The following is a 16,875-nucleotide window of genomic DNA, read 5'->3' on the forward strand; positions in this document are numbered from 1 at the left end:
AAAACTCTACTCCACAGTGGACCATGGGGCCTAACTGTCCAGACCCAAACTTCTAAGGCCCAAAAGCCCAATTTCACCACTCTGCATGCTACCTAGCGCGTATGCTCACCGTACTCTGGCCTTGACCAAAAGTAGGAAGTTGAGCCAGTACGCATAGCGTACGAGGGTGTACGCCTATTGTACCTGCCAACTTCCTTGGGGCTCCATTTGTGACTTAATCCATTAAGACCTCACATCCATAATGTAGATCCAGCTCCTTTAAGACCTCCTAGTCCATAAAGTCACATACGTTATATGCTTGCATGCATGGTTAGGGATCAAAACATGATTTTGGTCCTTAACCAAACTTTGTGACCATCAAACACTTGCATGGATGTGGCTTAACCATCAGGGTCTGATTTTTATGACTCTAAGTGCTTCTAAGAGCTCAAAAGGACAACTCTTATGGTCTGAAACTATCAGGATTTAAGCAACCTCAACAATGGAGTCCAAAAGTGACATAAAACACCCTAAAATCAAATCTAAGCATGCAATGATCAAGTTTGAAACTTGATACCTCAAATGAGTCAGAAATGGTGCTAATCTGTTGGATCTACAAGCTCCCTTTGAATCCTTGCTCATTCTTCAAACTTTTTCTCTTCCAAAACTCCAAAACAACACTAAAATGCTCTCAAGTGGCTACCAAATCACAAGACCACACAAATATGGGTTAGGGTTTTCATGGTGGTTGTCTAAGGGTGAGAGGGGGGATGGACCAAATGCATAAGGTCCTTTATGTAGGGATCAAACCCTAAAATTTAGGGTTTTAGAATCTGTATACATACGTTGCGCGTACCATTTGGTACGTTGGGCGTACATGTCTTCGACTCATGAGTACGTTGAGCGTACTTGGCATAGTACGCCCCGCGTACGACACTTCTCAGCCCATCATAAGGATCTAATGGTCCAAGCCCAAATCAATTCCATTCATTAAGCTAATAATAATATAATTAGTACCTTATTAATCCCGGGTGTTACACTTTCCTTTGTTTTTATAAATAAAGTTTATTTGTGTTGAGTGTTATATTATTTATTTTCTAAACTAAGCCCTATTTCATTGGATTTTGGATTATCTTTGTTTGTTTTTGGGCAGGGAATTCCTAGCATTGATTCTAGAGTTCGAGATAACATAATTTATTCAACATAGCATGTCTTTGTTTTTTATTTTATTTTATTTTTATATACGTGTTTTAACTTTTGTTCATTACTTTATGTTTAACATGTACTTAGATATATTTGATATTTACCTAGATATTCGATTCAAAAAGTTTAAAAAATATTAATGAAAAACAATGAAATTTTGATTATTTTCATTATGCTACAATTTAATTATTTATTTTATTTTATATTATAGATGAAATTGTATTGTGACAAATAAAATTTTCACTATAACTAAAAGTAGCATGAATTTTTTAGATCACATGAGCTTTTTAATGGCACAAAATGTATGCAACAAAAAATTTTCTTCTGCTGTAACACATAAAAATATGCCACTATTTTTTATTGTGGTAAATAAAAAAATGTCACTAAAATCTTAAAAAGTGTAACTAAAAGTAGCATAAATTATTGAATCAAATCAAATTTAGTGGTACAAAATACGTGTCACAAAAGAAATACACATAAAAAAGTGCCACTGAAAGCCTAAAAACTGCAACATCAAAAACAAAAAGTATCACTAAAAGGTTTTAGTGGTAGCGTTTCTAATAGCATTTATTAAGTATGCCGCCGATTCTTTGAGAAGCTTTTAGTGGCATTTTTAGGCTTTTAGTGACACTTTTTGTCTGCCACTAAACGACATATTTTTTGTAGTGGAGCAAATCATTGTATATTTTTATGGTAAAGAAGTCGAATCCATATTCTTTGAATATCTTGTATAACCCTACTTTGTATATTTTTTTTAGTCATTTAAGTACTGTATACTCTAGGTTCTATTAAATTTGTGAACAAATTATGTTTATTATTTCATGGGATTAATTTTGATAAATGAATCATATTATATCTTTACCATTGACTAGTTTCATGCTAGTTACTTAAATTGGTTAAATATAAGAAATAGCAACAAAAATCAGTGGAAAACTTTTTTTGTAACTTATTGGATAAATGAGTGACGATTTTTTATGGTCACTACTTTGATAAACCAGTGACGACTTTTTATGGTCATTAATCGGATATGACAGTGAAGACTTTTTATGGTCATTAATCGGATAAGACAGCGACGACTTTTTCTGATCACTAATTAGATAAGACGGTGACGGCATTTAGTGACGAAGCAGGTCGTCACAGATTTAGTGACCAGTATATTTCGTCACTATTTAACGACCGCTTTTATATTTTGTCACTAATCAGTTTTTGTAACGGACCTATAGTGATGAAAAGTGATGACCAAAAGTTTGGTCACTAAATCGTTTAATGACAGCTCTTAGTGACAATTTTGTTTTTGTCACCAATTGACATTTTTTTGTAGTCAAATTCCAAAAGGTTGTGAAATTTCATCTATGAAAAGAGGTGGAGTCAACACACACAAGCTCGATTTTCGTTTCCTCATTTCTTTCAAATATCTTTGTGGTCAAAAGTATGTCTATAGGTCATACATGATGAATAAAATAAGATAAAAGCGGTTGCAAAGTCCTCTAGTACCAACCAATGTGATTATCTCTGTGAAGAAGACTATTGTTTTTGTTCAATTCACAACTCATTTCCACTTTTGCCCATAACATTAGCATTTTTGTTGTTGCAAAGAATTTTCACCGACGATGCTTATTTTTATATGAAAGCTGCTATCGAGAGCTGTGAAACAGTCAACTAGAGGAACAACAAAAAGAAATTGAGTGACATTATTGCAAGGAGTGACATTGTTGTAAAGAACTGAGTTTTTGTGTTGTAATCTTTAAAAAAAAATCATTAACATTCGCTAAGGCATATAGTAATAAAAAAAAATCTGTAGAAAAAAGAACCAAAAGAGTAAGATTCATTAATTTATGTAACAAAACCCAATTCAAACGATGATACATCCGACTTTTTCATGAATCCAATGAGGACTAACATCTTCATATTGGCATAATCCTTAACATCCCTGCCAATAAAAGATGAAGCTAGGTGTTAAAGTTACGGCTGAATCTCAGTACTACACTACAAGAAATATATCCTTTAGCGGCGACACTTTTAGCGGCGACTATTGGCTTTACCGGCGACTCTAGCTAGAGTCGCCGGTAAAGCCAATAGTCGCCGCTAAAAGTGTCGCCGCTAAAGGGTTGTCACCCGAATCCGCACTTTCCCCCTACATTGCATCTCAACCGTTCGATGAGATATCCAATCCAACGGGTGGGGTGCCTTATCCGGTCTAACCTAATACCGGCGACACGCATGTCGCCACTAAAACTCTAAAAAAGTCGCTGCTAATTGTGTGCTAAAAATGACGCGGTACCCTTCCCTCCAGTTTGTCGCCGCTATTAACAATTGTCGCCGGTATTGACCTCGCGTCGCCGCTAAAGGTGTCGCCGCTATTGATGATCCCAGATAAAAAAAAAAAAAACGCACGCAGATTACAGTACCTTCTTCATTTCCCTTTCTATTTGCTTTGAGTTCCTTCACCATTTTTCCGATTTCTTCTTCAATCTGCTTCTTTCTAGCAAATTTCTCCCCTCATTGTTCCAAGCAAGTGTCCCTAGGTGTGGTTAAAGCTTTGGGATCAATTTCTACCTCCATTTCTTGAAGAAAGGTAAGTTTTATTTTGATGATTTCATTTTTGTGTTGTATGAATGATAATAAATTGCTCATGTTCTTTATTTTTGGTGGTGTTGTTTTGGATTAGAAGCATTGTTCCAAGCAAGTGGTTAAAGCTTTGTGATCAATTTGTAGGTGCCTCCATTTGTTGAAGAAAGGTAAGTTTTTTTTTTTTATGATTTCTTTTTTATTTTGTATGAATTTTGATTTGTAGCTTTATGTAGTGATTGAATGATAATAAATTGTTCATATTTTTGTTTTTGGTGGTATTGTTTTGGATTAGAAGCAAGTTATTCAATTTTTTGTTTGTGGTTATTTAATTGCAATTAATTGTATAGCTTCAAGTTGTATTTATATGTGAAATTATGTGATAATTGTCATATGTGAAAATTGGATTGTATATTTTGTATTTGTTTGAATATATGTGAATTTGGTATATATATTCCAATGTATGTGTGTTTGATGTATATGTGGTATATTAGTAGAAGTTATATGTATTTGTTATAAGTATAATGTTATTGTGTGTATGTGAATGTATGTATGTTTGTTGTAAATGTGATATATGATTGTGAAACTTTTGTATTTGGTATAAATAGGATGTTATTATGTATATATGTGAAATTATGTGTATTTGGTTTAAATAGGATGTTATTTTGTGTGTATTTGTATTTGATGTATATGTGGTATATGTATGTAAATTTCACCTTCTTATGTATTATGTAAAACTATGTGGTTTTGGTATAAGTAGGATGCTATAATTGAAATTTAAAAAAAATACATTATTTTTATAAATTGAAAAAAAAAAACACAAAAAAAAACTATAAAATTGTTTAAAAACTTATATACAAAAACTAGAAAGCTTCTAGTTTTTACCCAAGCTAACTCCAAATTAATTAACCAATAAGTTATATAGTTAACTTATAATTGGAAAAAAAAAAACACAAAAAAAATTATAAAAATCTTTAAAAACTTATATACATTTTAATCTCGACGGTAAAAAATACAACACAACAACATAATACGTATGTAAAAGTATGTGGTTTTCTTATAAGTAGGATGCTATAATTGAAAAAAAAAATACATTATTTTTATAAATTGAAAAAAAAAACACAAAAAAAAACTATAAAATTGTTTAAAAACTTATATACAAAAACTAGAAAGCTTCTAGTTTTTACCCAAGCTAACTTACAAGTAATTTTAATTAAAATTAATTTAAAAAATGCATAAATAAAATTTTTTAATTTATTTTTTTCATTTCTTTATTACTTAATTTTTGTATTATTTTAGATGTAAAAAAATGTGGATTGAAAAAAAAAACAATGCTAATTCTGTATACTAAACTCTAAACCCAAAATTATGTTTCAGCAACATCATGTCTATTGATAAAAGCTGGACTACTAATCCATATCGAAACCATCCCGAGTTCCAAGCAGGACTCAAAGCTTTTATTGAGAAGTCGAAGTTGCACGTTGATAGTAATGGTAAAATCAGATGTGCGTGTGAAAAATGTGATAACCGTTATTTCAAGTACCCGACTGTAGTTGAACGCCATATATTTATAAATGGTTTCCGTAAGGCGTACAAAATTTGGATCTATCATGGTGAATCTTTTATTCCTCCCGTCGTCTTGCCAAGTAACGAAATGGCCGATTTAATCGACGATGTGATGTGGGAGTCGAGAGAAAATGATACCAACCTCGATGAAGGAACCTCGAATACAAGGGGTAGCGGTGTGGATGATGATTTTGCACAGTTGTTGGAGGAAATGGAAACTCAATTGTATACTGGTTGCATCTTTTCTTCCCTTGAGTTTCTAGCAAAGTTAATGCATATCAAGGTGAACAACAAATGGACTGATAGTTCATTTGATCAACTCCTTGAGCTCTTGCAATTAGCATTTCCCAAAGGCAACAAGGTTCCCCTTTCACATTATCTAGCCAAGAAGAAACTAAAGTCTATTGGCCTGGGGTATGAGTCGATACATGTGTGTAAAAACGATTGTTGTCTCTTTTGGAAAGAACATGATTCATTGCAAGTTTGTCCCGTTTGTAAAGAGAGCCGATGGATCGATAAAAACACCAAGGGTAAGAAAGTACCTCATAAGGTGTTACGGTACTTTCCTGTGACCCCTAGACTACGACGTTTATATTGTTCGAGGCACACTGCCAAAAATATGATTTGGCATAGTACCAGACGTTCAGAAGATGGTGTGATGATTCATCCTGTTGATGGGGAACATTGGCAAGATTTTGATAAAAAATACCCCGACTTCTCGAGTGAACCCCGTAACGTACGCCTAGGTCTTTCAGCTGACAGTTTCAATCCATTTGGAAACATGTGTAATCCACATAGCACATGGCCGGTCATACTCACCACATACAATCTGTCACCCTGGCTTTGTATGAAAGAGTCATCATTCATGTTGACTTTGTTGATTCCAGGACCGAAAGCTCCAGGTAAGGATATGGATGTTTTCCTTAGACCGTTGGTGGAAGAGCTTAAACATTTGTGGAACTCAGGCGTACGTATTAAAGATGCGGCGACAAACACATTCTTCACGATGAGAGCTATGTTGTTGTGGACAATAAACGATTGGCCAGCTCGTAGTAGTTTATCGGGTTGGAGTGGGCAAGGGTATAGAGCATGCGCTACTTGCAATGAAGACACTCCTTCGTACCGTGCAACAAACAAAGTCGTATACATCGGTCATCGTCGTTTCCTAGATGCTAATGATCCGTTAAGAAAGAGGTTGGACTTTAATGGGATGGAAGAGACAAGACCCGCTCCGAGACACTTTAATAATGATGACATACAAGAGCAACTAGGTCGTCTACTAACTCGTAAACTGGGTAAACATCCTGAGCATGGAGGCGGGGAGCCAAAGCGGCAAGATTATGAGTTGAACTGGTCGAAGCGAAGCATTTTCTTCGAACTAGAGTATTGGTCTTCTCTACAGTTGAAACACAACATAGATGTCATGCATGTCCAAAAAAATGTGGATGAGAGTTTGTTAGGTACTCTCCTAATGAACGATAAAAGCAAAGACACATCAAATGCACGAGAGGACTTGAGAATTCTAAACATTCGGAGAAATGAATGGTTGCAAAAAAATGGTGACAAGTTTCATAGACCCCAGGCAAGATACTCTTTCACGAAATCTAGTCGACAACTCTTTTGTCAATTTATAAAAGAGGTTAAGCTGCCGGATGGGTTTGGTTCTAACATTAGTAAGAAAGTGAACGATACCAATACTAACATTATTGGGTTGAAATCGCATGACCACCACATTCTTATTCAACGTTTGATACCGATTGGAGTAAGAGGGTTGTTAGACAAAGATACTTATACACCTATTGTAGACCTTTGTACGTTTTTCAAGCAACTTTGTTCCAGAACATTGAAGGTGGAGGATATGAGGAAAGCAAAAGTAGACATTATTGCAATCTTGTGCAAGTTAGAATTGATTTATCCTCCGGCGTTTTTTGACATTATGGTTCATTTACTTTTGCATTTACCTGATGAAGCAATTGCTGGAGGCCCGGTTTGTATGAGATGGATGTTTCCATTCGAGAGATATATGAAAAAACTAAAAAACTATGTCAGAAACAAGGCGAAGCCAGAAGGTTCTATAGCTGAGGGTTATGTTGCTGAAGAAGCTTTATCATTTTGTTCAATGTACCTTCGAGATGTAAAGAATCGTCCGGAAAGAAATGTAGATGTTGTCATTGAAAAAACAAAGTTTTGGATGTTTGAGTCTAAATGTCGACCGACCAGCACAACTCAAATCAAAACTCTTAATTTAACGGAAATGCATAACATGGAATGGTTTGTATTGAATAGCTGTGAAGAAGTCAGACAGTATATCAAGTAATTAATCTTATCTCTAACTTTCATTCTTAATTTTTTATTTTATCTTTTTAAAATCTATATCTTTTGGTCATCAACATAGGAAATTCAAATCTGAGCATCCCCAAAGTGATGAAAAGAGAGAATTTCGTAATTGGTTTCGTGAAAAGGTAATATAAATTAATAAACAAATTTTTTTCATTGATCTAACGAATACATAATACATATTAATTTATAATTGTTAGGTTCATCAAATGAAAATAGAAAAATCTCCAGAATTCCACGAAGAGTTGTCGGTTCTTGCAATGGGCCCGCAAATGAATGCCTATTCTTACACCGCATGCATAGTCAATGGTGTTAGGTTTATGGTACTTAGTCGTGACACACAACGTACAACACAAAACTCTGGGGTTTTAGCGGTGGGTGAGAAAGGCGAGAAGTATTATGGCCAGTTAGAAGAGATTATAGAGTTGAGGTATACACATGATTATTCAACTGTACTATTTCGTTGCAAGTGGTTTGATACTCGAATAGGAGTTATTTCTAGTGATAGTTTCACCAGTATCGACACACGACGCGAAGCATACAAAGATGATCAACTCATATATGCGTCACAAGCCAAACAAGTGTTCTACATCAGAGAGCCAAACAATAACCATCGGTGTGTTGTCGAGCATGTTAATCATCGAAGTATTTGGGATCTACCATCGAACGATGACCTTGTTCAAAATGTTGACAATGTCTCACACGAAAATGAAGACGATGTCGATGTACTTCAAAATATCTCTTCATCCGATGCTCCACTTTTTATCGATTTCAGCATGTACTTTCAAAACATTCCTAGAGTCATTGTTGATGTAGAAAGTGCATCTGAAGTTCCTCCGCCAACTGGTAGAGTCAATGATGTTTCTGATTGCGATACTGATTACGATGACACCGATTCTGACTATGATACCGAAGAAGACACTGAAGGATATGAGAAAGATTCTGATTAGAATAGTTCTTATGTAATATGTATTTGTAATATGTGTTTGTAATATGAACTGTGTTTATCACCGGCAACGAAAATCGTTATTTAAAAAAAAAAAATTGAAAAACAAATTACCGGCGACACTTTTACCGGCGACAGTTATCATTACCGGCGACACTTTTGCCGGCGACACTATTAGCGGCGACATATGTCATTCCCGGCGACAAGATTATTAGCGGCGACAATTGTCAGTAGCGGCAACATACTAATAGCGGCGACTATTATCTTTAGCGGCGACAAATTGATCAATAGCGACGAGTCAGTACCGGCGACGCGTCGCCGCTATTATCAGTACCGGCGACATTTGGGACTTTTACCGGCGACTTTTGTCGCCGGTAATGGCCTTTTTCCTTGTGGTGCTAAAAGTCATGCATTAACCCGTATTTGTAATATGTGACTAATAGAGGTATTATTATTTTATAAGTATTGAAATCTTATCTATTTTGTTTCTATTTATATAAAGTTTTAAGCCTTTGTTTTTTTATTTGTATTGTATAACCCCCAACCTTTTCAATATATTTACTTAATTAATTAACTATAAATTAATAAAAATATATACATAGATTATTTTTAATAAACTACATCACGAGAAAATATAATAACAATAATTTAGCTGAATTTATACCAAATTGGCCGGAGTGAAACTTGGTGTATCCAGTTCGTTCTAGAATTTAAGGAAAAAAGGTATTCGTTCTCGTTACTAATTCGAGAGTTTTTCAAAAACAAAAACCATATCTCAGATTAGTAACGTCGTTCGAAACTGGTATTGAATCAGCCTCTTTTTTGAAAAAAAAAAAAAAAAAAAAATCATTTCCACCAACGCATCCCACCCCGCTAATTAAGTAGTAATTACTGTTGTAGAGAATAAGGGTTACCTGGGTGGGTGGTTCACGGCATAGGGTTGATGCTCGATGTGGAGGGTGTAGGAATCTTACATTAAGCAAAGTTAAAAAGCCATCAATATTGGATTTTGGAATACTCAGAGTCATAAATGAAATCAGAAACTTACTGTTGTGGAGGAATTAGATGATGCCAGATATTTTGAGATGCAATGAGACATGAATTGTTCACAAGCTAAGATTCCTTCTAAAGTCACAAGCCTAGAGGCTAGACGAACATGTTGTGCTTCTATTTCTTCAAGCTGTCGAGAGTAGCGTGCTTCGACCTCTGTCCTCTCTCTCTTAGGCATATCTTCCAGTAATGATCTTATTAGGGTTCCCTTTGAAATGATTGCTTTAACTTCTGCTTCTTCTTCATTAACCAAATCCCGCACCTCTTCCACACAGATCTTAAACTCTGCCATAAGTCTCTCAGTCTGGTTATGCATCTTCCCTACTTGAGCTTTTGATTGTGCCATGAGCTTCTCAAGGGTAACATTAACCTTTTCCTTTGCTTGTGTTCGCTCAACATTCATATTATCATGATCTAACAATGCCTGGAATTCTGTCATATGGATTGCAATCTCTGCAGCGCGTTTAGCCTTTTTTGCCCTAGCTTCTTTCTGCTTCATTGCTTTTGTAGGTGGAGGCTACAGAGTTTACAAGAATTTTTAATTTAAGAGAAAACGGTTGCAATGAGTATATGATTCTGTAAAAGTACCTCGGGTAATTCCATGATGAATGTGGCATTTGGAGAGTTCTCAAGAAAGAAGTTTCTAGCTTCGGTAGACATTTTTACATTGTATGCATCATTCCTCATGCTAGAGTCTATAGTCAAGCAGATTAAGCTGCTAAAAGGTGATGGATGGTGTGATAATAAATTTGGATAAGAGGAAAGACACTGCAAAAAAAAAAATTGACAACAAATTTATACATTAAAGATGCATTAAAATCTCATCTTGAACTTCATTTATATCATACACCCATTTGACAGCAGCACTGAATGTCATAAATGGGGTGACATGATCGATATCAACATACCTCAATAAAGTCCACATTAAGTGTGAGATATCTGGCACTGTGGAGCTCTTGAAGCATTTTAATAGCCTTGCGTGCCACTTTCTCCTTATATTGCCTATACATATCACAACAGATAGACACTTTGTTCAGAGAATGAAATCCATCTTTGGAGAATTGTTGAGGAAGATCACCCGTGTAGCACAAAGATGAAAGCCCTGGTGGAGCATTCAAGTAATCGATTGAACAATCAATTATTGTGAGATGTTCAAGTTGAGGTGCAACCAGGTTGATGACCAATGAGCGTCTGCCTTTGATAAGCACGAGATTAGAAAGTCGAGGGGTAATGATGTCAATAGCCTCGACAGTGAACCACTCCAAAGTGAGGTTCTTTAAGTTTACACATTTGGAGAAAAGATCAACAGACTTCTCGGTGTGATCATCACACAATGTGATGTGGCTAAGATGCAAAGTTGCTAAAGCTGGAAAATCCCAAGGTGTTTTGGGTGTAAGGCAAGGTGAAGTATAAAGAGGGCGGTTACTCAATGTGAAATGCTTAAGAGTCTGAGAGCTAAAAAGGGAAGGAGGGAATTCATGGTGTTTTTTGGGAAAACAAACAACAGTTAGTTGTTGGACATTGTGAGAGAACATATAACTTGCAATTTTTCTCACGAAAACCTGACTAGCTGCTCCATTGAAATGTAGCTTTACAGAAGACACTTCTACTTGATGGTTGCGGTGAGTCAAAACATGATTCACAAATTTGGCAAACTTTGGTAAACAGCTAAACTCCCTACTTGACAAGTTAAGACAAGGCATTGATGTCCAGAGAAACTCCCATCTTGATGACAACGAACATGTTTGAACAGCATATTTCATGTCAAAACAGGAAAGGATCTTATGAATAAGCTCATCTGGCAAGCTGCTCAATCTGTCTTCTTCCACCACTCGCCTCCTAACATGATCATGATCATGATCAAACTCCATTCTCTGTTGTTATACCTCGTTCAGATATGCAGTCAGGCACATAGATACAATATATCCTAGTTAATTTTCCCTTGATTCCGAACACAATTTAGAATCCATATCCATTCTCATTGATGCTTCTTTTCTGCTTTTAGCTAGATAACCATCATTCCTTCTCTTTTGGCTCCACAAATCACAATCCCATATCAACTGCACTTTATAATGTAAAATTAAATCAATTACTTAGATAATAGCTTATAAGAATACCTCTGATATATATACATGTTGGATCCTAATGCAACTAAATATGGAAAGGAACATGGCGGTAATAATGCATCAGGTAGTGCTGCTTATAGGGCTGGTCTTATCATCTTACGGCCTCTGGCAGAGGGGTCTCTTGAACAAATTCTATTTCCTAACATGGATTCCTCAAATCACATCTTGACTACTTTTCCACTTCAATTGTAAATGTATCAAGGTTGTTTGAAAATATGTGCTACACATCCATTTAAGTCCACGTTTTTCTTTTTGGAAACTTCGCAAAATAAATGAGCATCTTTAGTGAAGGGGTAATTTAGGTATCTCACAATATTTACATTGTTACGGTGTATTTATAAGGCGTACGGGTAGGGGGGAGAGAGAGAGAGAGAGAGAGAGAGAGAGAGAGAGAGAGTAATCTTATTTTCATATATGGTATTTTATCTAGGGAGAAACTAGCCCCTCGAACTAGCTATGGTTCTCTTTTTCAAAGCTTTTAATTTTGAATTGCAATTTGACATTACAATCACTTATTCTCTGAATCTCTGTTCTTAATTCTCTTTCAATTTTTGAGTTCGTAGCAGTATGATAACTCTTTTAGCTAGCTGTATGTGGATGACTGTTATCTTGACCAAGACATGGTTTATTGGAATTATGTATCCAAAAAAGTGATAGACATAATAATACATCATAACCAATCTTCCTTTTTTTTTTTTTTTTTTTAAAAAAAACTAACTGGGAACCGAATTTTTGCACTTGTAATAAAAGTGGATACACCAAAAGATGTTATTAACCTTTAACACCATAAGAAGAGATATAAAAATGTATTTCTCAAATGCAAAACTAAATAAAAAAGTGACATACGAATGATCAGATGATAGAGAAAAAAATCCCCAATTCCATCTTATTAGGCTAATTGTCGGATACCCATATCATCAGTATAGCCTAAAAACAAAATAATAAAAACAATGTCAAATGTGGTATTTAAGCAACTTCAAAACTTGATAAGAATTATTTTGATTAAAGATTTAAAGAAAAAAAAAAGATGTGTACATTAAACAGCAAATAGCTATCACCATGAAGATTAAAAGTTAAAATCTCAAACATCCGTGTAAATATTAGAATTTGAAGCGTAGAAGGTCTGAATTTGAAATGAAAATGGTATTGGTCTGGCATTTTTGTAAGTACTGCAGCATCGATATAGATTTGAACTACTCCAGAAATCGATCGGTCAAATTAACATAATTTCGCTAATACAACAGACAAAAAGCAGAAGGAGATACATCTTCTCCTAATAACACGGTCGCCTGCTTATTTAATACCCTTTTGAATTATCAATTCCAATCAACTGATGCAAAGAATTTCAAAAGTAAAAGCATCCAGAAATGTGAAATTCGAATGCCCTAATATCTATGGTTTGAGAATGACATACCTCTTAATCGAAGAAATTACAATCTACGAGTTGCCTAAACCCTAACACCAGAAACCACCTTTTATATACGTTCGTGCATTACAGCAATATCGATTTTTGTGCAAATTATAATTTGACAAAATTGCAAAAATGGTCCCTGTGGTATGCATTTTTTTGGGGTTTTAGTCCAAACCTCGACTTTTTTTGTTTCGTGGTCCTTTTGACCATGTTTGCTTGTGATTTTGGTCCCTTGGAAAACTAAAAAGACTAAAATGCCCTTTGTGATATATTTTTTATGTTCTTCCATTTTAATTTAAAAGAAAAAGAAAATAATTAATTAATTGGGCCCACATCCTCTCTCTCTCTCTCTCTCTCTCTCTCTCTCTCTCTCTCTCTCTCTCTCTCTCTCTCTCTCTCTCTCTCTCTCTCTCCTGATCGTCTTCTTCATCAACACACACTGAGATTAAAAGACACACATTGAGGTAGCGACCGATGATTCCTCAAACTCCGATGCATCCTACTTCTCCGGCAACAGTCAGGCCACAAACTCTTCAGGTGCGAGTCGAAAAGGTAGGTGGGTGGTGTTCTATGGTGGTTTGAGGTTCCATATGCTCTCGCTACCCCAATACAAACAACATCGACCCTCTCCAGCCTCCTCTATCGCTGCCATCTCCTATGTGGTTGTTTCTTATGTTCTCGTTATGCCATCTAATCTGTCATTGTTTGTGGTTACCAATCTAGTTTCCCCCTTCATTTTGGTGCCCCCAACTGCAGATGAAAACTCTGATCTGGTTATGACATGGTTTCTCCATCATTGAATCATCAGCCAACATAGGTTATATGAGGAAGAGGGTATAGGGATTTCGGTGAAGCAAGAACAAAACACACATACATACACCCACTGTCTTCTCCAAACAATCCCAATCTTCTAAATCATGAGTCTCCTTCATCGACTTCTTAAAATCCCCATAAGGATTCTCAAATTCCAAGTATCAAACTTGTAAGATCAAGTTTAAAAACAACCGTGCAGGCTTACCTCACATACAACCTGGAAGATTCTGATGAATTCATGAAGGATTTTGGTGAGGCTATTGTTGACAATTCTGGTGACTCCAAGGATTATTGAAACGATATGGTATTTGGGCCTCATCGAGCGTTTTCTGAGTAAGGTAATCGATTAGTAATTGCTCCGGCCCACCTCATTCATCGATCGATTCATCTTGTAAATCAGAGTCATCCTAAGGAATTTTTCTCTGTTATCGGTGTTATCAGTAAGGGGAAATGGCACCAGGGGAAGAAGATGAGGGAGCGGTGAGTAGTCAGGTTTGGAGAGAGAGAGAGAGAGATATGTGGGCCCAAGTTAATTATTTATTTTCTTTTTTATTTAAATTAAATAAAAAAACATAAAAAATATATCAGAAAGGGCATTATAGTCATTTTAATTTTACGAGGGACCAAATTTACGTACAAACATGGTCAAAAGGACCACAAATCCAAAAAAGTTGGGGTTTGGACTAAAACCCCAAAAAAATGCATACCACAGGGACCATTTTTGCAGTTTTGTCTTATAATTTTTGAGTAAATTACATAAATTGCTCATGTGGTTTGCGGTTATTTGCAGCTTTCATTCCTACTAATTCTTTTTCACTAAAACAGTCCTTTAATTTTTATAACTTTTTTTTTGTTTGGTTATTGTCCTCCACAAACATAAAACATACCCTTATATTATATTTTTTCAACCTTTTCTATTATTTTCTTATAATTTATATACACTTTAATAAAAATATCCCCCCTCCCCCATCCCACTAACCAATTTCTACCTTCTTCATCAAGATGTCGCGTCCTTGGTGTTTCGTCCATCTTCATGTAAACAAAACGCATAACAGAAGATGAGATAGACATCGTCACCACATTTTCTATAGCAACTTTCGAAACCATATGGTTCATATAAAACTTGTTGACTATTATCTCTATTTCCACCATCCATATCTTCATGCTTCTCGTGTAAACAATCTCTTACTCACCGACACACTATCATACATATGAATATAATTTGAAATACTAAAAGTCAATATGGACATAGAAGATACGATGTGTCAATCAACTCATCAAGAGCAAAACTTAAAAGGTGAATTAATTGATTTTAGCTCTCGTTTATTTCAATAACACCCTTGAGATTTTAGACCTCTAGGTTATCCACACTAAATCACATTTAATACTCACATATTCCATTACATATATGTTAATGCAATATTAATAACTAATTATCTCGTATTTTCGCTTATCATTAAAATATGCAATTGGTTTATAGGGTTCTAACGGTATAGTGCCAATAATATTCACCAATTTTGGGAGAAATATTTTTTCCTGGTTTTTTATAATGCTTTTATTTCATATGTATATACTTTGATTTTTTTGTAATTATATGTTATATATTACTATATTTTATGTTATGTATTTTTAGTACTTTGAAAAATCAATGGCTAACATATTTGATATGTGCATATTTAGTGTGTATTAAGTGTAGTTTATTATTCATATATTAGCTAAATTGTTGCATATTATGGACAAAAGGTACTTAAAAGTGTTAAATTGTGTTTTTCAGTCCAAAGATGAAGCTCGGAAGCGAAAGGAAGCAAGAGAAGCGGTTAAGAGCTCAAGAGTGGAAAGAAGAAAGAAAACAACCAAAATAAGGCTTCTACTCGTCGAGTTATCTCTTGACTCGACGAGTCCGGTCGCGGATTCAGAAAGATAAACATTCGGAAGTCAAGACAGTTATCAGGTTACGACTAATGTGAGAGGGACTCGGCGAGTCGCCATATGACTCGACGAGTCGGTTTGCATATATAAAGATAACTCTTTAATGCGAAAAGGGGAGAATTCTGAGAAGTTTGAGAGGTGTTAAGCTGCGAATAAGAAGCCAGAAGAACCCTAGAAGTCGACCAAAGAAGCTAGAATCCAATTCCGGGAGTAATTGAGGCGTAATTTCATCATTCTACTTAATTCTTTTGTTTGGTCAATATGATTAAGCAACTTGAACTTATTTGTTTGCTGTTATTCACCTTAGTTATGAACTAATTTCTTTATACTTCTGTTTGGGGATACAAAGTTGACAATATGGTTTGATTGATTGGTAGGATTAATTCTAAGTTGGTGATTAATTGTTATTTTAGCTTGCTAAAGAACCTTGTGTATGAATGATAATTTATTTTCTATTAATAGGAAGATAGTTAATTAGCATGAACATCTATTAATTATCAACCTCATATGATAAGTGACCACTAAATCATATGTCTAGGATTAATGAATATGAAACTAGGATTAATAAGTAAATTGAGTAAATTCATGTGCAAGCTTGTAAGATGACTATTGAACAAGAGGTTAATTAAAAATAACAATTTAATTAGCTATTGCAAGTCTAATTTAACCCGAATAATTAATCTAGTAAATATAATTAAGTTAAGCAATTGGCCACTGTTTGAATTAGTTTATTTGCTAAGGATTAGGGTAGTGAACACAACTTAATCACTTGAATCGGTAACCAACGAAAGAATTAATCCATTGCACTATTACCTTAAAAGCAACCATAAAGTTAACCGAGTTGAACTAAACAGAAGTTTCTTTCCCATTATTGAATCTAGTTAATTTGTTCTTTTCTAGCCTTGCATTAGTTTTGTTTAGTAAGTTTCTAGTCTTGTAAAACTAGA

At 35.0% G+C, this 16,875-nt stretch overlaps 2 protein-coding genes across 5 annotated transcripts; one reads left to right on the plus strand and one right to left on the minus strand.

Annotated features, from left to right (window-relative positions):
• The first annotated feature begins 5,134 nt into the window (after positions 1-5,134).
• On the plus strand, positions 5,135-8,603 carry LOC145035274 (uncharacterized). Its single transcript, XM_078983846.1, has 3 exons — positions 5,135-7,629; positions 7,712-7,758; positions 7,873-8,603. The coding sequence occupies exons 1-3, from the start codon at positions 5,135-5,137 to the stop codon at positions 8,601-8,603; spliced, it is 3,273 nt and encodes a 1,090-aa protein (XP_078839972.1).
• LOC145034826 (F-box protein At1g60400-like) lies at positions 7,876-13,259 on the minus strand. 4 transcript variants are annotated; one of them, XM_078983358.1, is made up of 7 exons: positions 13,190-13,254; positions 12,622-12,702; positions 10,558-11,709; positions 10,238-10,417; positions 9,648-10,166; positions 9,514-9,568; positions 7,876-8,574 (listed from the first exon to the last, which is right to left on the minus strand). In XM_078983358.1, the coding sequence occupies exons 3-6, from the start codon at positions 11,518-11,520 to the stop codon at positions 9,527-9,529; spliced, it is 1,704 nt and encodes a 567-aa protein (XP_078839484.1). In that variant the 5' UTR covers positions 11,521-11,709; positions 12,622-12,702; positions 13,190-13,254; the 3' UTR covers positions 7,876-8,574; positions 9,514-9,526. The 4 variants fall into 4 exon arrangements, with proteins under 4 accessions (XP_078839484.1, XP_078839481.1, XP_078839482.1 ...); XM_078983355.1 differs by having other exon boundaries at positions 10,558-11,714; XM_078983356.1 differs by lacking the exon at positions 12,622-12,702 and having other exon boundaries at positions 13,190-13,259.
• Positions 13,260-16,875: the final 3,616 nt, after the last annotated feature.

This window comes from Lactuca saligna, chromosome 3, assembly GCF_052625555.1.
Source record: "Lactuca saligna cultivar CGN05327 chromosome 3, ASM5262555v1, whole genome shotgun sequence".
In the NCBI taxonomy this organism is placed as follows: domain Eukaryota; kingdom Viridiplantae; phylum Streptophyta; class Magnoliopsida; order Asterales; family Asteraceae; genus Lactuca; species Lactuca saligna.